The sequence below is a fragment of the Callithrix jacchus genome, chromosome 6, assembly GCF_049354715.1.
Source record: "Callithrix jacchus isolate 240 chromosome 6, calJac240_pri, whole genome shotgun sequence".
NCBI classification, from domain to species: Eukaryota; Metazoa; Chordata; class Mammalia; order Primates; family Cebidae; genus Callithrix; species Callithrix jacchus.
The window spans coordinates 162,319,035-162,346,392 of NC_133507.1; the positions used below are offsets into that span (position 1 = coordinate 162,319,035).

Below are 27,358 nucleotides of genomic sequence, written 5' to 3' on the forward strand. Positions count from 1 at the left end.
ACTGCATCTGTATGGGAAACGCCTAGAGAAGCGTGTGTGTGTGTGTGTGTACACTGCATCTGTATGGGAAACGCCTGGAGAAGCGTGTGTGCGTGTGTGTGTACACTGCATCTGTATGGGAAACGCCTGGAGAAGCGTGTGTGCGTGTGTGTGTGTACACTGCATCTGTGTGGGAAACGCCTGGAGAAGCGTGTGTGTGTGCGTACACTGCATCTATAAGGGAAACACCCCGAGAAGAAGCGTATGAGTATGTGGACGCTGCATTTGTATGGGAAGTTGGCCAGGAGCAGGGCAGGTCTGGAGCCAGGGTGCCATCTTTCTGCACCCCCACATGGGAGGCTCCTCTCTCTCTTTGTGGCAGGAATCTCCAATGGCTGTGAGTGCCGCAATGGAGGCAGATGCCTGGGCACCAACACTACCCTCTGCCAGTGCCCCCCAGGATTCTTTGGGCTACTCTGTGAATTTGGTAGGTGCCCAGGGCACCCTTCCTGCCCGTCCCTGAGCATCCTCATAACTAGGAAATGAATGGTGGCTTGGGCTGGGGTCCACAGATCCAGATTCAACCAATGGTTCCACCCCCACCCAGGAAGGTCTGGCCACAAGAGTGCCTGAACCGTTGGGGTCACGGGGTGTTGGGAAGCCCCATCCCTGACAAGGACTCGAGGTCCGCCAGAAGACATGCGGGGTATGGGATGGGCTTCCTCCTCTCTCTCCAGAAATCACAGCCATGCCTTGCAACATGAACACACAGTGCCCGGACGGGGGCTACTGCATGGAGCATGGCGGGAGGTACCTCTGTGTCTGCCACACCGACCACAACGCCAGCCACTGTGAGTGGCTCGGGGCTGGGCCTGCTGGGCCGGGGCTGGGACAGAAGCCAGGGAGAAAGTGGTGGGTGAGGCAGGCAGAGGCCAGAGTCCCTGCTGACCCTTGGGAGAGCTGGCACTTGGGCGAGCCTCTCTCAATAGCCTTCCTGAAATACGGGGCTAGATATCTCCCCACCCCAGGGAAGTAAGCTCGAAGGTGGAAAAGCGCCTCTTCGAGTATACAAGCAGCATGTGGCGTCTTCCCCGAGCCCCAGCACAAGCTATTCAGATATTTAATGCTTAAAATTAGGTAGTTAAATGTGTGACTGCCACGTGTGGTTTATCACTTGCATCGTGTGTAATTATATAGAATAATGACGCGATGCTGGCAGTGATGGCAGGAAGGCGTTTGCGTATCACAGCTCAGTGCTACCTCATGGAAGAGGGAAGGGCAAGTTCTGCTAAAATCAAGAAAAAAATTGCAGGAAGGAGCTCAGAGCCCACTCTGAGGAATCAAGATGCCCACAGAGTACATTTTAAGCGGCCTTGGCTCCAGACAGGATATCAGGGTAACCCCGGCAGGCAAGGTGCCCCACCCAGCCTCTTGCCCACACGGATGCAGCATAAGCTCCAGGCCCACCCTCTGCCCCCAGCCCTGCCATCACCCTGCGACTCGGACCCCTGCTTCAACGGAGGCTCCTGTGATGCCCATGGCGACTCCTACACCTGCGAGTGCCCGCGAGGGTTCCACGGCAAGCACTGTGAGAAAGGTAGGGCGGGGCGGACCGCGCGCCGGGCGTCAGCACCTCGGAGAGCGCCCGCGGGCCTGTTTCTCTGGGAACTGTTGGCCTCGTCTAGAACCTTGCCTGCCGTGCTGCTCGCTTCTGTGCCTTTGAGACGAGCTCCTCTCCCCTGCACGTTTCTAATCTGCGCCAGTCCCAGGCCTACTGCTCATTTTCCTTGCTCTTCTCAAAATAGAGTTCGTTGCCTGCTCAGCATTTTTCCAAATAGGCTTTAGAATCATTGTTTTAAATTTTACTTAAAAACTTTCTTTAGGATTTTGCTCAGTCTAATTCAGCATGGAGAATGTCGAATTTTACTACATTTAGTTGCTTGAAAATAGGAGTATCCCTCTGTAAGCACAGTGCAGGTGTAGCTGTCCCCGCCAGTGCCCACCAAGACTGTCCCTTACGTGCAGTTTGAAGCAATGGTCAGGACCCCCAGATGTGTCCGGTGTCTCAGTGGCCAGTGCCGAGGGGGCTGACTGACCCCAGCATGGCCTGGCACCCTCTTCTGGGGGTTTAGGGCCCCAGGTACACCCCACAGCCTGGATGGGTGTGGAGCCTTCCCATGGCCTCTCCCCTGCTCTGTTCCTTGTCCCTGAGGGCAAGACCCTGAAGTCTCAGCTGTGGACCCAGTGGCTCCCCACACTCCTGCAGCAGAGATGCAGCAGCTTTCCAAAGAGAAGACCCAGGTGCTTGGTTCTTTGCAAGCTTTGACATCTTTCTCAACACACTTCTAGGACCACCCTGAGGCCCCTCATGGACCCTGTCCAGATTCAACTCTGGCCCTAGCCCAGCTCACGCCCACCAGTGGTATGGAGGCCACCTCACCCAAGGGGTGGCCCACCAGAGCCCACATCTCCTAACTAGGCCAGGCTGCCAGTACCCAGTGTCCCTGTTCCACTGGTTCTGTGCCCACCCCAGGAACTGCACAGCCCTCCTCCCAGGTCCCAGCTTCTGCGAGCACACAGGCCACCAATTCGGATAGCTCTGAACCCAGAAGGAGCACAGAAGGGACAGGAATGGCTGTCCTCAGGGGTGGGACAGCCAGAGCTTGGACATGCAGTGTGGTAGCCCCTGGGGGTAAGGGCTGGGGGGGAGAGGAGTGAGCACAGGGGGCTGGCCCCTCCTGCCACTCAGAACACCCAGGGGTCCAAGGATTTGGAGCTCCTCATCGGTCCTGTGACAGTGTGGTTGTCAAGGTGTCAGGATAGATGTGCTTGGTTTAGCAGACAGCTTTTAATACTTGCTTGCCTCAAGTACAGGCCTGGGCAACTGAGCTCCCTGGGGGCCCAGGAACTGTCAGGACCCAGAGAAAACATGGCAATACCAGAGTAGGTACAGAAAACACAGAAGTCCAGATTGACTGCCGTGGCCCCAGTGTCACAGCAGATGAGACTCAGCTGCTTCCTGTCAGATGGGGGGTGCCTGTGGCAGGAAGGAGGTGGTGCTGCTCCCACTGCAGTGGTGAAGCTGGTTCTCCACCAGGAAGGGCCCAGCCATTGCCAGAGCCTGGGCAGAGAAGAGGAAAGGTGTGCAGAAGGCTGGCCTGAGGCTGAGCTGGGGTCTCCAGCCTGCGAGCCCCACCCCCACCTCCCGCCACATGTGCAGACCTGTGGGGCTCACAGACTTCTTGGGGCTCAGCCCAGAAGCAGACCTGGCCTTCCAGCCCCCACTAGCACCAGAGAACTTAGGAGATGCCAAGAGGATGTAGTGGTTCTGCAGGGCAGCAGCCTGGCCCCGTTCATCTGCCTCTGTCCTTCCACACAGCCCGGCCACACCTGTGCAGCTCAGGGCCCTGCCGGAATGGGGGCACGTGCAAGGAGGCGGGCAGTGAGTACCACTGCAGCTGCCCCTACCGCTTCACCGGGAGGCACTGTGAGATAGGTGCGGCCCCCAGAGGTGGGGGGAGGGCAGGAATGATTGGCTGGCTTCACAGGGAGGCTGTGTGAGATCGGTGTAGCCCACAGGGGCAGTGGGGAGGGTAGGAATGACTGACCACCTGCCCCCACCACTTCACCGGAGGCACTGTGAGATCAGTGTGGCCCCCAGGGGTGGTAGGGAGGGCAGGAATGACTGGCCAGCCCTGAGCTGGGGCCCCTGACATACCCTTGACGCCAGCTGCGGTTCTGCTTCTCATGAAGAGGCCCCAGCTCTGGGAGGTTGGGGAACCTGGGAGGGGTGGTGGGCTGTGACCCTTGACCTGGCTGGGTGCCTTCTGCTTCCAGGGAAGCCAGACTCGTGTGCCTCTGGCCCCTGTCACAACGGTGGCACCTGCTTCCACTACATTGGCAAATACAAATGTGACTGTCCCCCAGGCTTCTCCGGGCGGCACTGCGAGATAGGTAAGGTGGGTGGGAAGCCAGGCCAGGGCGGCCAGGGGTACAGCCACCCTGCAGATGTATAAACAGGCCGATGAGCAGGGCTGGCCCAGGCCCTGGAGGTGCAGGAGGTGGAGCTGGGTGCAGGAGGCCAGATGCCCATGCAGTCCCGAGCCTTCAGGGACAACACAGTGGCCAGGACCCTCCTGCATTCTGGCAGCCCCCTCCCCCTGCTTCCGGAGCCCGTGTGTGAATGGGGGCACCTGTGAGGACCGAGGCGTGGACTTCTTCTGCCACTGCCAAGCTGGGTACATGGGACACCGGTGCCAGGCAGGTGAGAGGGCCGGGGGTCACGTGGGGGCATGGGTCTTCTTGCTACTCCCTGCAGAGCTGGGCAGGGCAGGAATGGGAAGAAGGAAACAAGCATCTCGGCAGCCAGGCCCCAGAAGTCAAAGCACCTTTCCCCTGCGAAGGGCAGTGTGGGAGCAGGACGTCCCTGGGCCCTGCAGCCAGGTCAGGCAGAGGGCAGAGCGGTGGGGACGGGCCGGGGAGGCCCAGGACCATGCAGGACAGGCTGCTGTGCCTTGCAGAGGTAGACTGCGGCCCCCCGGAGGAGGTGAAGCACGCCACGCTGCGCTTCGACAGCACACGGCTGGGCGCAGTGGCCCTCTATGCATGTGACCGCGGCTACAGCCTGAGCACCCCCATTCGCATCCGGGTCTGCCAGCCACAGGGTGTCTGGAGTGAGCCTCCCCAGTGCCTCGGTGATTCTTCGGGCCCTTGGGGTGGGGCAGGCGGGGCCCACACCCTCCTCCCTGGGGCCATGTGGAGGAGCACAGGGGCTGCAGGCCCAAGCCTGGGTGTCCATCTCTGACCTGGTCCTGCCCCTCCTCCCTCAGTCTCTCTGTGAATGTGGACCTGGGTGACAGTGGTCATGTTCACAAGCCACTCACTAAAGGCTTCCTGGAGCACGGGGTCAAACACCCAGATGCCCCCTCTGCAGATGCAATAGCTGAGGCCAAGAGGAAGCCCAAGGGTAGAGTCCTAAAGAGGCAAATACAGGTTCAGGGTCCACCTCCTACTCCTGGCCCCTTGAAGAATTGTGGAATCAGAGCCTGATTTCAACAAGAACCGCGTCCTGCTGCAGCCATTTGAGGAGTGTTGCCCCAGAGAGCGTTGCCGCCAAGGTCCCACCCATCTGGCTTGGGAGCTGGGGGTGCACAGCCTAGACACAAGGCCCCCTCTGTCGGAAGTCCCTGGAGAACTCGGGTCATTCACACGCTGCAGGTGCATCACATTACGCCAGAGCAGTCCCAGCGGTGCATCAGAAAGTCTGTGTGATGTGAGCTTGTTTTTATGAAGCGAGGGTTTTAAACAAATGAGCTTAGGGAGGGTGTGTGGCAGTGCCCAGAGATGGATGGGGCACATAAGCACGTCACGGCCTTCCACGTGCCCGCCAAGCCAAGACCAACCCACATGGCCTCACTCAGGTTAACGTCTGGGAATACCTGGCCTCAAGCATCCCTCCTTTCTTTCTGGGCTTCCAGGCCTCAGGGTGAGTTCCTGTGTCTTGGAGACAACCCCCTCCCAGTGCTACTTCCCCCCGTATGATGCTGGATGAGAAGCCGATATCCTCAGCGAATGTGAGCAACCAGTCAGGGTATTGAGAAAGCTCAGAAGTACATCTGCCTCAAAAAACAATAGTAAAAGTCCAGATAATGTGTACGATTGGAAGCAGAAGTGGAGAAGATGGACTGACTAGCAAGCGTAAAATGAGCCTCATCTCTACACAACATTTTAAAAATTAACCGGTCATGGTGTCACGTGCCTGTAGTCCCAGGTACTCAGGAGGCTGAGGCAGGAGATCACTTGAACCCGGGAGGTCAAGGCTGCAGTGAGCTGTGGTCCTGCCACTGAACTCCAGCCTGGGGGCAGAGCAAGACCCCATCTCGTATAGAAAAAGAAAATGGATTCACAGTATAAAATAACCGTGACAGATTTACAAAGTAAACACGGCGTTGGCCATCTGAAACAGGATTGGTAAATCATTTTAAAAAGAAAGTGGGCAGAAGCAGGTTAAGAACTGCAATAGTTGAAAGAACAGACAATATATAAATGGATACAGATGAAGAGTAAGTTAGTGAGTTGAAAGATCAGCTTGAAGAACTTTCCCAGAAAGAAGCAGGGAAAGATAGATAAATCAAAAAGAAAATGTTGGGGCCAGGTGCAGTGGCTCACACCTGTAATCCCAGCACTTTGGGAGGCTGAGGCAGGAGGATCACCTGAGGTCAGGAGTTCGAGACCAGCCTGGTGAACCAACATAGTGAAACCCTGTCTCTGCTAAAAATACAAAAATTAGCTGGGTGTGGTGGCACGTGCCTGTAGTCCTAGCTACTTGGGAAGCTGAGGCAGGAGAATCGCTTACACCTGGGAGGCAAAGGTTGCAGTGAGGTGAGATCAAACTACCTGCCCTCCTGTGTGGGTGACAGAGCAAGGCTCTGTCTCAAAAAGAAAAGAAAAGAAAATATTGGTGCTATAGAGGGTAGAAGGCATGGCCAATGCTGAGATAATTGGAGCCCAAGAAGAGAAAATGAAAATGTAAGGCATGAGTGGCCGGGGAGTTAAATTCCCAGAGCTCCAGATGAGCAGCAGATCAAAAGAGTCCACAGAACACCAAACAGGAGCAAAGGGGAAACAAACACTAGGCCCGTTACAGTCAAATGCCAGCATATCCTGGACAAACGGGAAAAATTTTAACTTCCAGAGGGAAAAACAGGTCATGTACAAAGGAACGAGAACCAGCTTGACATCAAACTTCTCAACAGCAGTGTCGATGTGAGATAGAGAAATTTTTCACATATTGAAGAGATCCACTTGGTCAGCGTGAAATACCATCACCGTCTCTGCAATGTTGAAGGAACTCCATGAAGCCTATGAAATCCTATCATTTAACCTGACAAGGTGAGGATGCAGAGAGGTTGAGGCTGCTGGCCGCTTTCATCCTCCAGCCAAGCTTGTCATACTGTGGGACAAGCACAATCGATTGAAACCAAGAGAAGCCACAGACGCGGAGAGCAAGTTCCCAGCACCCAGCAGGTCTCACCCACAGGATTGTTCTAAGTGCATGAGAAGCCAGGGGCTGGTCTGGAAAGGAGGGAGAGAATTCACAGTCTCACAAGGATTCCATCCAAGTCCACCTGGAGAGAGGCCTGTTCAAATCCTCACGCATTCAAAACCTATCTTGAGCTGAAACTACTTAAAAGTGCTCCAGCCCAGCCCAGCTCGACTCCTGGTGACGTCACAGGCGAGCTCCTCACCCCCACTACCTGGTGGAGACTAGTCTGTTCATCCTAATGGAGGAATCTCCTACTCTGATTTCCAGTGTTTTTATACACGCTGTCTGAGAAGCAAGGAATTATGACACATAATCTAAAGAAGAATCAGCCAACAGAAAAAGACCTCGCAGATCACCCAAGTGTTGGAATTTAGACAGACTTTAAAATTCCATTGAAAGTTTTCTTTGCCCCTTTTCACAAGATGGCGCTTAAAGTGAAGAAGGAAGCTCCTGCCCCTCCTAAAGCCGAAGCCAAACGGAGGGCTTTAACGGCCAGGAAGGCAGTGTTGAGAGGTGTCCACAGCCACGAAAACAAGATCCACACGTCACCCACCTTCCGGCGGCCCAAGACACTGCGACTCCGGAGGCAGCCCAGATATCCTGGGAAGAGGCCCCCAGGAGAGACAGGCTTGGCCATGATGCTATCGTCAGGCTTCCGCTGACCGCTGAGTCCGCCATGAAGAAGACAGAAGACAACAGCACGCTTGTGTTCGCTGTGGGTGTTAAAGGCAGCAAGACCAGATCAAACAGGCTGTGAAGAAGCTCTGTGACACTGATGTGGCCCAGGTCAGCACCCGGGCTCGGCCTGATGGAGAGGAGAAGGCACGTGTTCCACTGGCTCCTGATTATGATGCTTTGGATGTTGCCAACAAAATTGGGATCATCTGAACTGAGTCCAGCTGGCCAATTCTAAATACACGTATATCTTTTCACCATTAAAAAAAAAGTTTCCTTTATGTGAAAGAAAAAGGAAAAGAGAGGCAGAATGATGGAGAAAAGAGAGAATTCGAGCAGAGAAAAAAAGTAACAAAATAGAGAATCTAGAACTGAAAATACATCTGAAATGAATAAATTGTTTTATTTACTATTCATTTTTGTAGAAACAGGATCTCACTGTGTTTCTCAGGTTGGTCTCGAACTCCTGAGCTCAAGAGATCCTTCTGCTTCTGCCTCCCAAAGTGTTGGGATTAACCAACAGGCATGAACCACTATGCCCAGCTGAAATGAATAAATGGGTAGGCCTAAGGAAATCGATACAAAGGAAGAAATGGAGGAAAATGAACGGAAGACAATCATTTGAGGCCAGGAGTTCAAGACTAGCCTGGGCAACATATCAAGACCCCAACTCTACAAAAAGCTTTTAAAATTAGCCAGGTATGGTGGCATGCTCCTGTAATCGCAGCTACTCAAGAGTCTGAGGGGAGAGGATCGCTTGAGCCCAGGAATTCAAGGCCGTAGTGAGCTATGATCATGCCACTGCACTCCAGCCTGGGTGACAGCAAGACCCTGTCTCCTAGAAATTAAAAATTAAGAAACAAAATAAACTTGAGACCTAAAAATCTTTATCCAATCAAACTGGTATTCAAATGTGAGAGCATAAAAAAGTATATTCTCATACAAACATAAGAGGCTTAGCAAAAAAAAAACTGTGTCCTTTTCTGAAGGAAGGAAGATAATGAGGTAATGAGATAAACCCAGTTAAGAGAAGGGACAGTTACCAGGTTTCATGGTGAGGCTTGTCACCATCCACACGGAGAAAAGTATAATCAGAAAAATGTGGCAAATACTAAGATTGGAAAGAATACATACAAATATGAACGGGACTAACTCTCCAGGTAAGAGACTGCCAGACACGGTATGGAACAAGCTAGCGCTCTTCAAGAGACATCCCTAAAACAAGAATATACAAAAAGTGAAGGTAAAAGGAAAACAGGTGGATACAAACCAAAGTACAGCTGGTGTGTTCGCTGTTTTACTATCAGAAAAAAAGACTCTAAGACAAAAAGCGTCATTCAGAATGAGAGGGTGTCTCTCAGTGATAATCGGTTCAGTTCACCAAGACCCTGTCTCAAAAAAGAAAAAGAAAATCCTGAAATACCACAGGGGAAAACAATTTTAAAAAACTATATGATTTTGTGTGGAAAATATAGGTAAATATCTTTTTGACTTTGGGGTAGTGAAAGACTCCTTAAGCCCCAAACAGGATTATGAAGTTATTAACATACTTGACTGCATGAAAATTAGGAACTTCAATCCGTAAACCTTAGAGAAGAAAGTGAAGTATAACCTACAAACTGGAAGAAGAGATACAGAGTTTTAAGACTCCATGAGGGACTCCGATAAGCCAATAAGAAAACAACCTAATAGGGAAAACACATGCAAGAAGAGATACAAAAGCCGGACGGACACGAAAAGTGATATTGTTTCATTAGTAATCAGGAAAAGGTACTCAGAAGTGCAGTGAGATACATTCAGTTGGCAAATCTTCAGAAGTCGGAAAAATCTATACCGGCGAGCATGTGGATCAGCAAGTTCGAGACCAGCCTGACCAACATGGAGAAACCCCGTCTCCACTAAAAATACAGAATTAGCCGGGCATGGTGGTGCATGCCTGTAACCCCAGCTGCTTGGGAAGCCGAGGCAGGAAAATTGCTTGAACCCGGGAGGCGGAGGTGGTGGAGGAGGACATGTTGCTAGAGGCGCTTCGTCTGCCTGGTGAGCAGCGTGCCCGCTGTTGATCGTTTACATCAACCGTGTTCCACCAAGTCCACTTCCGGGTAGAAGCCTAAGAAAAACCTTCACATCTGCACCCGGAGATGGGAAAGAAGAAACACAGACACGTGTTTTGTAAAAGGAAGAAGTCTAGAACCAGCCCAAAGACCCAGCCAAAGAGAATGGGGAAGTATGATATAACCACGCTATGCAATGCTATTCAGCAAATCAAAAATCAATAAATCAAAAAGAAAATGTTGGGGCCAGACACAGGGGCTCACTTTGGGAGGCCAAGGTGGGCGGATCACCTGAGGTCAGGAGTTCGAGACCAGCCTGGTGAACCAACACAGTGAAGCCCCCATGTCTACCAAAAATACAAAAATTAGCAGTGAAAATCTATGACCTACGGTGACCCATGATGCGGAGTTCTCTTCTTCAGATAATGCTGAGGGAAGACAGTATGTCATAATGTACTATAAATAAAGTTCATAAACAACAAAAACTTTATAACATTTTAAAACTAATCTTAATGACTTATTTTACTGCCAGGAAAGCTAATTTTTAAAAGGCAAGGAAATGATAACCCCACACAAGGGAAGAGGAGGGCGCGTGGTCAGATGAGCCCATTTACCGTTCCGGCTGCCAGGGTGGTTACTAGGCTCAGATGTCACTAAGTCATTACCATTTATTTACTTTTTAAGAATTAAACTTTAAAAAATTAAACATTTAAATTCAGGAGCACAGCTTCCAATTTAAAAGAAACCTGTGATGAATCCTTTAAAACTAAAGATTTATCCCATGTGGGCGCAGTGGCTCTCGCCTGTAATCCCAGCACTTTGGGAGGCCAAGGCGGACAGATCACCTGAGGTCGGGAGTTCGTGACCAGCCTGATCAACATGGAGAAACCCTGTCTCTACTGAAAATGCAAAATTAGCCGGGTGTGGTGGCACATGCTTGTAATCCCAGGTCCTGAGGAGGCTGAGGCAGGAGAATCGCTTAAACCGGGGAGGTGAGCATGCCTGTGGTGAGCCGAGATCACACCATGGCACTCCATCCAGCCTGGGCAACAAGAACTCTCTCTCAAAAGAAAAAGACTTCTCATAGATGTACTGGTTTCATAGGTGACTGTTACACATTGAAATGGCAAGATGGGACATGAGACGTTTTCTGCCAAGCCCGAGGCCTTTGCCCTGTCCACCTGAAAGCCACTGGAATTCAGTCCCACAGCATCATCACTGAGCCCGCCCTGTCACTCCACAGGCACAACCGGGCACTGAGCCCCAGGCCTACTGCCCTGCCCCGGCTCCAGGGATGTCCAGCCCTGGCTCTGGCCTCTGCAGTAACTGAGGACATGTCATTGAATTCCGTCTAGACCCTCAGAACTAGTTTATGTGCCTCTCACTTTGGCTTATTTGTGACCACCCTGCTTTACTCTTGGGCTCTCTCCTCTCAGAAATTGACGAGTGCCGGTCGCAGCCGTGCCTGCATGGAGGCTCTTGCCAGGACCGCGTCGCTGGGTACCTGTGCCTCTGCAGCGCTGGCTATGATGGTGCCCACTGCGAGCTGGGTAAGAGGGCCCTGGCCCCGCTGGGTGGCAGTTCCAGCACACTGGCCATGTGCCTGAGGCCCTGGGTCCCCGGACAGATCTCTGTCTGGACAGTCAGGGTGGCCACTGCATGCTCTCTCAGGCCCCTGCCAGCTCTGACATCCAAGACAAAGATTTACAAATACCCCTTCCTGCACCTCCCCGGGGAGACTAGAGCCCAGCTGAGAAATGCTGGCCTGGCCTCAGGGCGCAGAGAAGGTAGTGTCGGAGAGGGCAGGTCACAGTCTCTGATACCTGGTGGCTGCTGCCAGCCAGTGGGGGGAGGGGAGGCCTGCCTGGTGAGCCCTGCGCACCCTTCTACCTCGTTAGGGCTCTAAGCCTGAGAAAGAAACACAGGCTCCAAGGAGGGCAAGGCCCAGGGAGCCTCCCATCACGGAGTGACCTGAAGGAAGGCGTGGCCTGGAGGTGGGACCCTGCCAGCAGGCATGGAGGTGGTGTGCCTCCCGAGGAGGGGCAGGTGTGGGCCTGATGGAAGAGGAAGCAGATGTCCACAGTAATGACTCCCATTTAGGGAAGGGGTGACCAGAGCCCAGGGAGTGCACAGAATCCTGGGGGTAGGTCAGTGCCTGAGACCCAGGCCAGCAACACCCTTGACACCCCTTCTCTGTGCAGAAAGGGATGAGTGCCGAGCTCAGCCCTGCAGAAACGGAGGCTCCTGCAGGAACCTCCCGGGGACCTTTGTCTGCCAGTGCCCTGCAGGCTTCGCTGGAGTCCGCTGTGAGACAGGTAGGGGCTCCCCTCCAGTGGGCCCCTCATGCAGAGCCTGGGCCTCTGGACCATCAGAGAGGAGGTTGGGTGTCCCCACATTCCCTGCTGGGCAGGCCACCTGGGAGAGGGACCCCCAGGGCTGTGGCCACCTTGCAGGGGTGGTGGGGAAGGCTGAGGGGTGGGACCTGCCCACTGCCCCTCTCTCCTGGCCTCTACCCCTGGCTTCCTCCTTTCCCTTCTTCCCGCTGTCCTCTCCTCCCTCCCCCAGACTCCCCCCTTGCGGCTTGGGCCCACTCTCTGGGTGTTCTCCAGAGGTGGACGCCTGCAACTCCAGCCCCTGCCAGCACGGAGGCCGGTGTGAGAGCGGCGGCGGGGCCTACCTGTGCGTCTGCCCAGAGGGCTTCTTCGGCTACCACTGTGAGACAGGTAGGGCAGCAGGCCCACCTGCTTCCCGAGCTCTGCCCATCTCCTCGGAAGCCCCTTTCAGGACACAGGCCAGTGGCCCTCCACCTGTCTTCATTGGTCCCACAATGGTGCCTTCTAATCATCCCCATCTCATGCACTCATCCCCGCCCCCAGACACCCCTCTTCACCCAAGGACACACCCAGAGGTGGGGCTGACATCTACACACAGGCCCTGCTGCCCTTGGATAGGCCAAGCTAGTTGCAGACCCGGGCGGGCCCCGCACTGTGCTTCTATCTGGAACATTCTCCCTGATCAGCCCCCAGTGGGATACCCCCTGATGAGACCTCCTTGACCACTGACCTCCCCTCCTCAAGAGGACTGTCATGGGGAAGGTGGCCTGGCCTGGCCTGGTCCAGTGTCCACTCCCCTCTGTGGAGACTGGAGGGGCTGCTGGCGTGGGCCCCACGGGGCAGCGGAGGTGGCGGAATCCAAGGGTGGCAGGAACCCCCCGCCCCTCCACACCCACGCAAGAGGGACCCAGTGCCCCAGGAGCAAGGGCGGGCTGGAGTGGGGGCCTGGCCACACCCCAGCACTCACTGCCGCCTTCTGTCCCCTCAGTGAGCGACCCCTGCTTCTCCAGCCCCTGTGGGGGCCGTGGCTACTGCCTGGTCACCAACGGCTCCCACAGCTGCACCTGCAAAGTGGGCTACACGGGCAAGGACTGCGCCAAAGGTAGGTGGTGAGGCCGCCTCCGTGAGGGAGCTGTGGGGGCCCCTCTCCCTGGAGGGCCCTGCAGTCCCCAGGGCGGAGCATCCAGCCACTGCTTGACCAGGCCTCTTCCCCGAGGAACAGGGAGGGGACACAATCCCCCGGTGGGCTGGAAACACTGACACACATGCAAGCGTGGCCCTCCTGGAGGTTCCTGGCTGAGGACAGAAGGATCTGGCGGCGATGGTTGTGTCAGGCCCAAGAGCCGCCAACGGGAGCCAGTCTGCACGGCTGAGAGCTGACCAGTCCCCCCCTTGTTTTAACCCAAACCCTGAAGAGCTCTTCCCACCAACGGCCCTCAAGATGGACAGAGTGGAGGAGAGTGGGGTCTCCATCTCCTGGAACCCGCCCGACGGCCCAGCGGCCAGGCAGATGCTGGACGGCTACGCGGTGACGTACGTCTCCTCCGATGGCGCCTACCGCCGCACAGACTTTGTGGACAGGAGCCGCTCCTCACACCAGCTCCGGGCCCTGGCGGCTGGCAGGGCCTACAACATCTCCATCTTCTCGGTCAAGCGCAACACCAACAACAAGAATGACATCAGCAGGCCTGCGGTGCTGCTGGTCCACACGCGTGAGTGCCCCAAGCTGGCCCCGGCCCGGCCCCTCAAGTGCAGTGCTGGCCCCAGCACCCGCAGGGTGGCAGTTGTGCCATCCACCTCCCCAGCTCTCCCGGCAGCAAGACAGCCGAGCTTCGGGGTTGGAGGCACCGTCTTGCTGCAGACAGAGCTCTGGGGAGACAGAGCCGGCCTCAGGCCCACGTGGGATCAGGCAGGTAGAATACAGCCAGGAGCGGGAGCAGCACAGCCCCGGGCATGGCACCAGGAAGTGGGACTGGGGAGGAGCCAGTGCAGGGTTTGGAGGGGCTGGGGTCTGGGGTGCTCAGAAGGCCTGGGAAGACTCTGAGAGGGGCGCTTGCTCACAGGCTTGGGTAGGCACTGGGATGTGCTAAGAGGCAGAGTCCGTGGCTCAGTCTGGAAGAGCCGTGGGGCTGAAATGACAGACCCGGAGCCTGGCACTGAAAGCTGTGGCCAGATGCAACCCGGAAAGGGGGTCCTAGGGAGGAGCCTCCTCGGAGCCTGAGCTGCCGAGAGAGCAGGAGAGGTCCAGGCTGTACACAGCCAGGGGGTTGCTGCCGTGTTGGGGAGCAGGAGGTGGTGGGGGCTCTAGGGAAGGCATTGCGGGGCTTGGCTGGCTGTGTGCCACTGAGAAGGATTCTGAGGAGGGGGAAGGAATCCTAGAACATGGCCGTGGACGGATGGGCAGGGCCGGGAGAAAGCAGAGGGTTGGCCCTCCATGGAGCCGGCTGCATTAGGTAGAGCATGAGGGTTCTCAGGCTGGGCGGGAACCAAGGTGGGTGCAGGGCCATGGGGCCGTGGGACTCCCACCCAACGTGCCTGTGCCCTCCAGACACAGGAGCAAGAACGGGGAGGGGTGCTGAGGCTTGAGGACAGAGGAAGAGGTGCTGAGAGCATGGGCTGCTACGAAGTGGTGTGATGGATGGGTGGGTGGCTGGGGACTCTGTGACCTAAGCGCCAGGCTGGGCCCTGCGGGGCAGCCACGTGAGTGTAGTGAAAACCATGGGTAGCATGGCGGGTGTGTGGAGAGGGAGTAGACACTGGACCAGGCGGCTCTCAGGGGGGAAGGTCTCCTGGCCACACCTGGACCCTGGCTGGATGCCAATGCCAAAGGCATTGAGGGATAGGAGGAGGCACTCAGGGCAGCTCAAGCCCACCCAGGGGCCCAGAGGGGCCTGTCTTGCAGCAGCTGACCACCAAGGGGCTGGAGTTCTCAACACAGCAAGGACACAGCGTACACGTCAGCCAGCAGGGAGCCTGGGACATACGTGTGGTGACACCGAGCAGGTGGCAGCAAGAGCCGCCAAGGGCTGAGTGGGGGTGGCTCACCTGGGCTGTTTTAGGAAGAAGCCCCTGCGAGGTCTGCCCTCGGAGGGTGTCTGGAGTGAGGACGGCGCCCACCCCGCCCGCTGCAGAGTGGGAGCTCTGGCCAGCTGTGGTGGGTGGAAGGAACCACCGTCCACTACTGGGGTTGCCTGGAGCCAGGGGCTGCCCTCTGATCTCTGCCTGGCACGTCAGCAGTGGCATGAGAGCTTCAGAGGAGACTGGCTGGGTGGGGAGCCAAGCTCACAAGTGGCCACTTCCCTGCAGTTGCTGGGAGTTCTGTGCGTCCATCCTCCTAGGACGGAAAAGAGGGGAGGCCCAGGTCACTCATGTCCAGAGGGACTCCAGCCCATTCCCTGCCATGTCACTGTCACATCTAAATGGAAACTAAGACCCCTGCCTCTGGCAAAGCAGGCTGGCCCACAGTGGGCCTCTGCAGCCGTCAGCCTCAGAGGCCAGAGCCCAGACATCCCACCCAGCCTGAGTCCCTCGAGTAGCCAATGGGATGCCCTCTCCTGCGCCTCTCTGAGGCCCCCAGCACCCTCCCAAGCCTGGTCTCGTCTTGAGCTCCTGCACTCCTCCGGGAGCAGGAAGGGGCCTGTGCCTGCTGAGCAGCCCATTCCCCCCAGGACCCCGCCCTGTGGACGGCTTCGAGGTCACCAATGTCACAGCCAGCACCATCTCGGTGCAGTGGGCCCTGCACAGGATCCACCATGCTACCGTCAGTGGGGTCCGCGTGTCCATCCGCCACCCTGAGGCCCTCGGGGACCAGGCCACCGACGTGGACAGGAGTGTGGACAGGTTCACCTTTGGGTAAGGGGATGTGGGGCCAGGGTGAGGGCAGGGTGGAGTCTCGGGCACACTCTCCGCGTGTGCACTGTGTACCTGCCCTCCTCACCTGGCAGAAGCAAAGGTCGCAGGTGAGCTGGCCTCAGACCCCGGAGGCTTCACTCCCGCCCCACCCCATCAGGGCTGCCGAGAAGATGCACCTTGGTAGTGTTGTAAAGTGTCCAAAATAAAGCAGGCAAAGCTCTGAAAGCCTGGGACCCACCTTCCCCACGTACATGAGAGGGACTGGGTCCCAGAGAGCAGCAGCCACGACGGCAGATGGGAGCAGCCCAGAGCTCTCCCAGGGTCCCGCAGTGGACCCTGTGATGTGGTCGCCAACCACAGAGCCTCTGCCTCCTGCTCAGCACAGGCAGGGGAGCCGGAAAGGCCAGAGCCAGAAGGGAGGGAGCCTGCAGCCAGCAGCTTCCCCAGCTAGGCCGGCGTTGGCCTCATGTTGCCTTGCGGTTTCCTGAGAATTTACATCAAATCACCTGTGCTGAGGGGGCATCAGGCCTGCCTGTCACCCATCCCTGCAGTGACCCCGTGCCCCTTCTCTGGCCTCTCCCATCTGAACACTTGCCCTCTGACCACACTGCAGTGGCCCCAAGCGCACCCAGCCCTCAGCTTCCTAGACGGGTTAGCTTCCCGCCCCAGGAACACACGGCTCTGAAGACCATGAGTCTGCCCCTCGTGGAGGCTGCCTGGGCCACCAGCAGCAGGACGACCTCCCCTTGGCCACCTCCTGCCTGGGGGAGCTGAGGTCTGGCAGCAGAGTCACACACAGGTCCCAATATCCCTGTTCCCTTCATTGTCTCCCACCCACAGGGCCCTGCTGCCTGGGAGGAGGTACACCATCCAGCTGACCACCCTCAGTGGGCTCAGGGGAGAGGAGCACCCCACGGAGAGTCTGGCCACTGCGCCAACACACGTGTGGACCCGTGAGTAGAGCGGTGCGGCCCACACACACCAAAGGCCGCCTTCTAGAAACTCGGACATCCCCCAGTCCTCACCAAAGTGTTTACAACACCAGAACCCAGCCCCTGGCCTCCCAGATGTCTCTTCCACTAGGGCCACCGGGCAGGGGCCACTGGGCTGGGCTGAGTCCGGCCAGGCCAGGCTGAGCAGGGGCCCCTGTGCTGGGTCAGCTGTCCAGGGCAGCCTCCACCCCTAAAGGCTCCTGGTAGCTCCTCAGTGTGGCGTTCCTACGGGGTACCCAAGGGCCAGAGGAACTCACTGATCTGGGGATACTCAGGGCCCTTGTGCCTTGCAAGCAGCCCCTCTAGCTAAGCTCCTGTGTCATTAGGCCCACACCCTCTCTCTCCTTAGCACATGGGAGGGGAGAGAGCACGCAGTCAGCTCAGGGGTGTGGCGGGGACGGGTGAACTGGGCAGAGGAGGCTGCAGCTCCCTCTGTGGGGAACGGAGGCTTGAGCAGGCCCCTGCCCACCTGTGCACTCCAATGCGGCCTGCCTGGGAAGGCCTGGGAGAGGCCAGTGGGGCTCCGAGAGTGCTGCAGGGAGGGCGCCAGCTGACAGGCCAGGGCCTGGGGGCTTCCCTGCTGGATCCTGCCCTAAGAGGAGGGTGGCATCGGGGGCCTGCAGGCCTCTTGGAGGGAAGACACTGCTGTGCGTGCTACCTCACGCCCCGCCTCAGCATGTACCATTCCCCATAATAACGAATCTGGTTCCAGGGAGGCTGCAGCAGCCCCTGTCAGTCCTCACACTGCGTTCTCGCCGGAAGACCCCACAGGTCCCCTTACTTCCCCCTGCTCCTGCCTCATCCAGGGCCCCTGCCTCCAGCAAACCTGACCGCCACCCGAGTCACAGCCACCTCTGCCCATGTGGTCTGGGACGCTCCGACTCCAGGCAGCCTGCTGGAGGCTTATGTCATCAATGTGACCACCAGCCAGAGCGCCAAGAGCCGCTACGTCCCCAGTGGAAAGCTGGCATCCTACACGCTGCGAGACCTGCTGCCGGGGCAGCGGTACCAGCTCTCCGTAACGGCGGTGCAGAGCACGGAGCAGGGGCCGCTGCACAGCGAGCCTGCCCACCTGTACATCATCACCTGTGAGTGCCTGCGGGTGGGCTGGGGCAGTGTTTGCCAGCCCTCCACCCTGTTCAGGACCGGCCTGGCCGTGCAGGGGCCTAGACACAGGGCCATGTTAGCAGGGGAGGAGTGAGTCTGTGTGTGAAAGTGCAGGCTTTTCAAACCCACGAGGAAAGGAAGGGCTCACAGACAGGCAGCACCAGGAACTTGAATAATAAGCACATTGAGCCTCAACTGGTGCCGGACTGTCCCGTAGATCCCAGACAGGCTGAGCGTCACCTGAAGACAGTGCCGAGGGTGGCGGCGAGGAGGAAGCCCCCGAAGTGGCCTTGCACCCCAGCCTGACCCATGAGGAGCCACTGGACACTTAACACACAAAGGGCCTGGAGGCCACAGGCTGGCAGGAATGCCGGGTGCAGTGGCCCAGGGCAGGAGCTACCTGGAGGAGCTGAGGCTCCCAAGCTTGCCAAGAACTCAGGTCTGCTCCCTAGTGTGGAGGCGACCCTGCCAGTTCCACCAGGGACCTGGACGCCCCTCGGCTCCTTCTGTGAACTAGGTCTTCCAAGTTCACACAAGGAGCTGTGGGAAATGCAGGAGCGGGACAGGGAGAGGAGAAAGAGACGGAGACCAGCAGGGAGAAGGGGCCGGACTAGCCGAGCATGGGCGGCTCCCCAGGGAAGAGGGGGCTCCAGTTCCGACCCCAGGCTCCTCCCTAACCCATGAGGCTGCACTGGGGACACGAAGTACACAAGCTTGGCAAGTTCTCAGACCCGACCTGCCACCCCCACCGGCTCAGGGCCAAGCATAGCAGCCAGGTGGAAGGGGCAGATTGAGGCCTCTGTGAGCCGGCCTCAGTGTGAGAGGGAAGGGAGGCTCCCAGGGGGAAGGAGGGCCCAGCCTGGGAAGCTGAAGGACACTGTCAGGGTGAGTGCTGGGGCAGGGACTCCCAGTGAAGTGTCCTATCAGGAGGCCAGTGGGGGGAAACAGCTGTGTCTCCAGGGCAGCCTAAGACCTGAGTCCAAGCCCAAGGGCCGGCCCTTGCAGCTGGAGGAGTGATGCGGGCGGGGCCTAGACTCGGCCCCTCCTCAAGACTCCTAGGCCAGTGCCTGTCTGTCATGGCTGCGCATGGCTCCTCCTCAGAAGGGACTCGGCAGGTGGGCTGGAAGGGAACCCAGGGTGTCTGGGAAGCCACAGTGCCTTGGATGACCGCAGTCCAAGCACAACTGAGTGTGGGAGGTGCCTCCTGTGCCACAGGGGGCAGGGACAGGAGCACATGGCAGCCCCAGACCAGCCCCTTCCTCCCACCTGCTCTGCAGCCCCCAGTGACGGCACTGACAGACGCTGGCACCAGGGAGGGCACCACCCTCGGATGCTCAGCAACAGACCACCCCCAGCACGCCTGCCGGAACTGCGCCTTCTCAACGACCACAGTGTCCTCGAGACCCCTACCCAGCCTCCCAGGTAGTACCCCACCCGTCGGCCCCACTGACAGAGGCGGCACTCCGGCTGTGGTGACCCTCCCACCCTCTCTGCAGGTTCTCGGAGCTTGTGGACGGCAGAGGAAGAGTGAGCGCCAGGTTCAGCGGCTCCCCCAGCAAAGCAGCCACCGTGAGATCACGTGAGTGCCAGGGCCTCCCCACCCTCCTCGGTGCCACTGTGCCCAGGCCCTGTCCCCTCCATGATGAGACCACCCCCACCACGAGCAAAGTGTCCAGCCAGGGACCCCACCCCGGCTGTGGGCAGCATGTGCCTCCACGGCGGGAGGGGCAGCTCGTGAGGGCCTCACATTGTCTGTGCGTGGGCGGAGGCACAGGCTGCTGGCAGGGCACGCAAGAGAAGATAAACGTTCCAGAAGCAGGTCTGAGCCATTATGGCAGCCTTGTTTGCCAAGGTAGGGCTTGGTTTTGGTAAGCCGTGGGCAGGAGGCTATGAGGGTCTAACTTGCTACTCCCAAGTGTGGTCCAGCAGTCCCATCGCTGTCCTAGCAATGTCTCCCGGCAGCAGGAGGCAGAGGGTCCAGATGCCTTGGCCCCTTCCCACCGGGTTTAGCGGGTGAGGGCGCTCTGGGAATCTGCCTGTGATTCTGACACAGAGGCCCTGAGACATGCTCGAGGAGTGACGCAGGCACCACCTGCCCCAGAGGGGACCTCTCTGGCCCTTGCCTCTCACCTGGAAGGCCGAGTGCTTTACCCTCATGGAATTCCCCAACAGAGCCTAGTCACCAGTTTCATGAACACGTTCTGAGCAAAAACTCCCCAGGCAGAGGAGGGAGGGGCATTCAGCAGGGAGAGTGACCAGGAAGGACCAGAGTCTGGGGTGGCTGCTGCATGGTGAGCTGGGGAGAGGGCAGGTGAGATCCTGGAGTCTGGCGGGCCCGTCGTATCTGCAGCCATGGGAGCAGATACGAAATGCCCAAGGTGGCAGTGAGAACCTGCACAGACGAGATGCAGTTGGGGGTGGGCACGAGACAGGGCAGCAGAGACCGAGGACGGATCAGAGAGGGCAGAGGCTGAAAGGAGAGGAATGTGTAATTTGACCCTACGAAGGAGAAAGCAACTGTATCAGCCCTGAGAAGGATGGGGCCTCTCAGCACAGTCACTGGTGACTGTCCCCAAAGCAGCTCTGATGAGGCCTGCAAGTGGAAGGCCCAGCCCCTCCAGAGGGTCAGCAGGAGGGCGAGGGCCAGCCCTTCAGGGGAGGCAGTGCTGGGGCCAACAGGTGCCAGGGCCACGAAGGGAGCCTGGTCCCCGCCAGGGACTTTCTTGCTCTCAAGGTATAGAAGTACTCAAACGGGTGGCCCCAGGACCATCCTGGGTGCAAAGCCGTGCGGTGTGGTCACCACCTGGCTTCTCCTAGAACCCACAGCCATGGCACAGCTCGAGAACACAGAGGAAGCCCCCAAGCAGGTCAGCCTGGCCCTCCAGCTCCCTGAGCAGAGCGACAAGGACATCGAAAGTAAGTGGGCGGCGCTGGTGGGGACGTTGGGACTGACTGCTCTCGGGCCTTAGAGGCTGCAGGCAGGAAGGCCCACCCCTCGTGAGGGACCAGGAAGCACAGAGTCTCTCTGAGGGGAGGCTGAGCACCAGGCACCCCAGTCTGGGAAGGGTGGGGAAGCCACACCACCAAGCAGTGGGAGCCCATAGATGGGAACAGGCCAGGGGCAGGACCCACCCAAACCACCCAGGGTCTGCACTGGAGAGACTGGCTTTGCTGCTGCCTCCCCTCCCCTCCCCTCCTTTGCCTCCACATGCGACAGAGCCTACCCAAGCCCCTACCTCTAGATGCCTCACCCCTTGCTTCTCCGAAGAGGAGCAGGCGGAGTCAGGATGGGGGAAGCAAAGGGAGCAGCCACTGTGGGGCCCCAGCTTGAGGACCAGCTGGACACCGTGGACACTGAGGCCACACAGGACCGGAACTGTCTCCTAGTCCAGGGCTCTGCCCCATGAGAATCGAGGCGTCTGCCCAGCACCTGCAGAAAGAGTGCCCAGAAGCCATGAGGCAGTTCCCCTCCGGGCAGCACTAAGAGATGTGTGTTCCTCACCCTGAGTCAGACTCCACCGCTCCCCCGGCTTTAATCATTTGGGCTGTGTCCTCCACAGACAGCTCTTCCAGCACCCGAGTCACACGACAGACTCTGGCTGGGATCACCCCTGAACCTGGCCCCAAAGAAGGCCTAGTACTTGGTAAAGTGTGAGCTGCTGAGCGCAGTCTCGTCCACAAGGCCTTGCCCCCAGCTTCTCCAGGACACCTGTATACATCAGGGGCCCCTGGGGTGCCAGAGGGCGCGTTTGCAAGTATGGCTTCACCGACCCAGTTCACATTCTCCCGCACCATATGAGGTCTGAACTTGCTCCTCGCCCCTGTGAGTGCCAGGAGAACAGGCTTGTGCATCCGCTGCCATGAGTGAAGCCTTTCCTTAAAGTCTGGCCCATTCATATGAAGACTCTCAAGTTGACCTTTCAGTGAACAAAAACAAACATTTCATCGGATGGTTTGCATTATGTCAGCCCCTTTATATACTGGGTGTTCATGTCCTAGAAGCCAGAAATTGGAGGGGCCCATGTTAGCTCTCCTAGGTCTCTTCAGCAGGGGAGATTCAGGAAGGGCTGGGGCTGGCCCCCCGGTCACTGGAATCAGGTAGCGTTCGCCAGCGTACGTGCTCATGCCCTGATGGGTGCACATGACATTAAGTGGTAACAGGCAAAGCAGAATCATCAGTGGCCCCTCAGTGTGCAGACTAGTTTGGTTCACGCTGACCCTCACACTAGCTACTTTTTATCTCGTAAGTTGGCCTTTGAATAGTGGCCTTAAGTCAAGAACCCCCCCGTGAACTAGAACGTGAACAATACCTCGTGTCTTGCTGTCGTACTCCTGTTCTCCCCCTTCAGCCAACCATGATCCTGAACTTTGTGCTTAGAATTCCTGTTTTCTTCAGAGTGGAAGGTGGGGAGAGTGACTTCATCATACGTATATGTACGGCAGAACAATCAGTGAGTTTTCTTTGCAAGATAAGTGTCTTGCCACATGTGACCGTTAGACCTGTGTTTCCAGCCCGCATTCTCAGACGGAGGTTGGCCCATGCAGTCTGGGAGGCTGTGGCTTATGCACACCCACTACTGAGCAGACTCCACTGGGTGAATTCACCGGCTCTTCCCCTCTGAGCAGAGAACACGTAGGTTGTGTTTGGCTGGCATGAGCAGTGCTGCAGCGGATGTTCCCGTACAGGGTTTCCAGTGTGTGTGCAAGCGGAAATGCTAGATCTAGGATGAGGATGTGTGAATGCCCAAATTACACGAGAACTTCGCTAAGTCATTTTCTTCTTTTTTTTTTTTTTTTTGAGACAGAGTCTCACTCTGTCGCCAGGCCCCAGGCTGGAGTGCAATGGCGCAATCTCAGCTCACTGCAACCTCCGCCTCCTGGGTTCAAGCAGTTCTCCTGCCTCAGCCTCCTGAGTAGCTGGAACTACAGGTGTGCGCCACCACACCTAGCTAATTTTTGTAGAGACAGGGTTTCGCCATGTTGGCCAGGATGGTCTCAATATCTTGATCTTGTGATCTGCCCGCCTTGGCCTTCCAAAGTGCTGGTTACAGGAGTGAGCCACCGCGCCCAGCCTGCCAAGTCATTTTCTAAGTGGTGACAGCATTCTCCACTCCTGTGGCAGTGACTAAGAGGGGTAGTTAATCCCTGGCCTCTCCAGAACTAGGCAGTGCCGGGTTTGAGACCCCGCAGGCAGAACGGGTGTCTGCAAGCCCTGGGATCTGGGACTGTACCTCCTGAGCGTCTCCTCATGGGCATCCACCAGAGGTGCTGGCTCTTCCGTGAAATGCCTGATCATGCCTTTGGACTTTTTCTTGGGTTATTTGTACTTAATCATTTGTCAGAGTTTTTATGTTTCAAAACACTCTGTAGCATTGCTGTTGAGATGTCCCTGGACAATTGTGTACAGTGTCTAAAATCCATGTGGAGTTGCAAAGGACCCAGAATAGCAAAATTATTCTGAAAAAGAGGAAAAGAGTTGGAGGACTGACAGTTCCTCATGTCAGAACGTGCTATAAAGTAACGGTAATGGAGTCAGTGTGGTAATGGCTTAAGCATAGGCATTTAGATCAGTGGAAAAGAATTGAGAGTCCAGAAATAAACCACAAATCCATGGGCAGCTGATTTCAACAAGGGGGCCAAGACCATTCAATGCGGAAAGAATAGTCTTCTCAGCAAACGGTGCTGGGGCAGCTGGATATCCACGTGCAAGAGAAAGAGGCTGGACCCTTCCTGCCGTATTCCTCATAACACAGACGGACCAACAATCTAATGTTAGGAGCTAAAACCAAAACTCTTAGAAGAAAACACAGGAGTAAATCTTCATGACCTTGGATTTGGCAGAACAGAGGGTCCTTAGGCCCAACAATAAAAGGATGAGCAGTAACAAATGTATCTGTATATATGAACCGCTCTTCATCAAAACTTAGAACTTCTGTGCCTCAAAGGATGCCGTCAGGAAGGTGAAATGACAGCCTGCACAGTGGAGGAGACAGGTGCGAATCGTACCTGATAGGAGACCTCCGCCTCCTGTGTCCAAACCGAAGAATTCTTACAACTGAATAAAAACACAACCCCATTTAAAAATGGGCAAAGGACCTACACGGACATTTCTTCAAGGAAGACGTACAAATGGCTAGTAAGCACACTGAAAAGACGCTTACCGTCATCAGTCACCAGGGACAAGCAAATCAAAGCCTCTAGAGTGGCGGGGATTAAAAAGTCAGATAATAATAAGCATTGGTGAGGACATGAGAGATCAGAACCCACCGCACTGCTGCTGGGAATGTAAAGCGGTGTAGCTGCTTTGGGGGCAAAAAAAAGTCTGGCAGTTTCTTAAAGGATTGCCAAGAAATCTCAGGCTCTCCTCCGTGATCTTCGTGTTAGTGGTACTACTTGTACTGTTAGTTTGAAATGATTACATGTATATGTCAGGATAAAGAAAATGATTGTTAATGCCACCAAGAGTTTCAGTGTAACGAATTAAAAATATAATATGAAAGAAATTAAAAATCTCGTTTGTTTTGGCTGGGCACAGTGTCTCACGCCTGTAATCCCAGCACTTTGGGAGGCTGACACAGGCAGATGACTTGAGGTCAGGAATTTGACACCAGGCTGGACAACATGTTGAAACCCCATCTCTACTAAAAATACAAAAATTAGCCAGGCTTGGTGGCATGTGCCTATAATCCCAGCTACTCAGGAGGCTGAGGCAGGAGAATCGCTTGAACCCGAGAGGTGGAGGTTGCAGTGAGCCAAGATTGAGCCACTGCACTCCAGCCTGGGTGACAGAGCAAGACTCTATCTTTAAATAAACAAATAAGAATCTTGTCTGTCCTTTGATTCTGTTAATTTGAAATGGAAATATTAGTATGAACTCGTAATGTTTATTTTTTTTTTTTAAATCTAACTTTCTAGTTGAGTTCATTGAAAGGCCTGAAGCTGTGACGTCCCATCACAGGGAGCAGCATGAGTGCCCAGGCTATGGGGTCTAGATCTCACTCTCGCCAGGAAACCAGTGATCTTTGGTGAAATGGGTGATTCCAAGACTGAAGCAGGATGTGAACAAAATAAGCCCAGGACATGCTGTGTAAAAAGAAAGCAAGCTTTCAAAACAGCAGACCACGTCCTGAGGGCGGGGAGCCAACCTGCAGGGCTCTGCTGGCCAGAGACAGAATCCATTGAGCATCAGGAAAAGTGCTGACAGCAAAGGACAGAATCCCATCAAACACATCAGCCTCTCTGTCTTCATCACCATACTCAAAAAGAAAAAGCAACTTAGTGGGCAACTTTAGAGCTTTCCGAGGACTGACTCGGTCTGCAGGAGCACAAGTAAAGGAGCAGGATGGAGGCTTCACCCTGCCTTGCCTGGGTGGACCACAGTCTAAGGTGACCACAGGCAGGGGAGAGAAAGCCTGTCTTCACAGACCACTCTCCAGCAGGTGAGGGCAGGAGCGACAGGGTCAGACAGGCCTGTGAGAGAACAGTCCTTGGATCAGGGATCTCGATGCCTTGCTCGAACCATCAGGGACTTTATTCTGGGTTGGTCAAACTGCCAACACTGGACCAGTGACCAGTCCTTGTGTCTTGCGGCGGGACTCGGACACATCGCAGGCCACCTGGGGTGGCTGGGGGTGCACGAGCATCCCTGAGAAGCAGTCCTGCAAAGACCTGAACCTGAATCCTAGGAAGCCCCTCTCTGTAATCAGAGTTTACAGGAAACGGGGGTGGGAACAAGTGAGCAGTGACCCACATCCAGGCAGGGACTCCACAGCACCTTGTGTTTTCCATGAATAAAGCAGGAGGGTGAAGGAAAGTTGAGGCACATGAAACCAAGGCAAGGTGTAGACCCTTAGGAGCCCTCAGCGGGTTAGACCTCAAACTACCACATTCCTGAGACAACTGGGGAAATTCGAACATGACCTGGGATTTCTTATGACACTGAGGAACGACTGCTAATTTCTAATAATAACAGTTTGTGGTTACGTGAAGTATTAGATACTGCTGCCGTGTTCACGGGAGCCATGGTATCTATGAGCTGCTTTGAAATTCTGCAGCAAGAGAAAGAGGGCGACAGAGATGAAAACAGATGAAGCCGGGCTGCAGCGTGTTGAAGCTGAGTGCGTGGAGCTCTTCCGGCTTACCTGTTGGGGGCTTGAACATTTCCATAATAAAGGGTTTCTTTTTTAAAAAGAAACTCATTTTAAGCATATCAAGAAAGGCAAAAGGATGGCCGGGCGTGGTGGCTCACGCCTGTGACTCCAGCACTTTGGGAGGCCGAGGCAGGTGGATTATGTAAGGTCAGGAGTTTGAGACCAACCTGGCCAACATGCTGAAATGCTGTCTCTACTAAAAATACAAAAATTAGCCAGACATGAAGGCACCACCGCACTCCAGCCTGGGTGACAGAGCAAAACTCCATCTCAATTTTTTTATTTTTTTAAAGGCAAAAAGACAAGGAAAGTCCCAGAGGATGGGCAGAGAAAGGAGAAAAGCCAAAGGGAATCCAGTGAGGAAGGTGGAGTGGCCAGAGAGAGAAACCCAGGGCTTGGGACCAGCATGGACAGCAAGGCCTGGGGCGGCCGCATCGTGCATTGGGCACGCAGGGAGGCTGTGAAGAGCAGATGAGTAGGAGTCGGGTGAGGGGTGCTACACTGGATGGTCGAGGGAGACGGGGCCTCACTCAGTATTAGACAGTGGGGTGGGCACAACTCTTACTCTTTTGTGTTTTTCAGTGTTAAGTTAAAAATAAAATGGGCCGGGTGCAGTGGCTCACGCCTATAATCCCAGCACTTTGGGAGGCCGAGGCAGGTGGATCATGAGGTCAAGGGATTGAGACCATCCTGGTCAACATGGTGAAACCCCATCTCTCCTAAAGATACAAAAATTAGCTGGGTGTGGTGGAGCACGCCTGTAGTCCCAGCTACTCAGGAGGCTGAGGCAGGAGAATTGCCTGAACCCGGGAGGCGGAGGTTGCGGTGAGCCGAGATCGCGCCCTTGCACTCCAGCCTGGGAAACGAGCGAAACTACGCCTCCAAAACAAAAATTAAAACAGGAATCTTAAAAAAGCTAAAAAATAATCATAAGGAGAAAAATAAAGATAGAGTGAACACAAACGGAGAAATGTGAGCTGGCTCCTTCCTGTGTCACTGCTGACTGCCCAGCTCCTGTGGCCAGTGTGGCCAGGCACCTCTGCACAGAGGGCCCCGTTAGAGGACCAGGAGGGGCCTCGGGAGCCAAGCAGCAGAAACCCTGTTCAGGTACAAAGTCAGCAAAGGGCAGGGCTAGGGGAGGGGCCCCAGGCTAGAGGAGGCTCAGCACTGA

At 56.0% G+C, this 27,358-nt stretch overlaps 1 protein-coding gene across 19 annotated transcripts in view; it reads left to right on the top strand.

Moving 5' to 3' along the window:
* Positions 1-27,358, top strand: part of SNED1 (sushi, nidogen and EGF like domains 1) — a 107,149-nt gene that overhangs the window by 54,101 nt on the left and 25,690 nt on the right. For 5 of the 19 annotated variants that reach the window (XM_035306310.3, XM_035306308.3, XM_035306314.3 and 2 more), the window contains 18 exons: positions 362-466; positions 717-830; positions 1,460-1,576; positions 3,359-3,475; positions 3,817-3,933; positions 4,109-4,243; positions 4,500-4,673; positions 11,190-11,303; positions 11,955-12,068; positions 12,363-12,476; positions 13,075-13,188; positions 13,502-13,798; positions 15,755-15,938; positions 16,779-16,891; positions 17,737-18,018; positions 19,315-19,459; positions 19,534-19,616; positions 20,855-20,953. In XM_035306310.3, the coding sequence (XP_035162201.1) occupies positions 362-466; positions 717-830; positions 1,460-1,576; positions 3,359-3,475; positions 3,817-3,933; positions 4,109-4,243; positions 4,500-4,673; positions 11,190-11,303; positions 11,955-12,068; positions 12,363-12,476; positions 13,075-13,188; positions 13,502-13,798; positions 15,755-15,938; positions 16,779-16,891; positions 17,737-18,018; positions 19,315-19,459; positions 19,534-19,616; positions 20,855-20,953 (2,538 nt within the window). Of the gene's footprint in view, positions 1-361; positions 467-716; positions 831-1,459; positions 1,577-3,358; positions 3,476-3,816; positions 3,934-4,108; positions 4,244-4,499; positions 4,674-11,189; positions 11,304-11,954; positions 12,069-12,362; positions 12,477-13,074; positions 13,189-13,501; positions 13,799-15,754; positions 15,939-16,778; positions 16,892-17,736; positions 18,019-19,314; positions 19,460-19,533; positions 19,617-20,854; positions 20,954-21,254; positions 24,548-27,358 lie in introns of those variants that run through there. The other 14 variants (XM_035306311.3, XM_035306309.3, XM_078328949.1 and 11 more) reach the window with 9 other exon arrangements.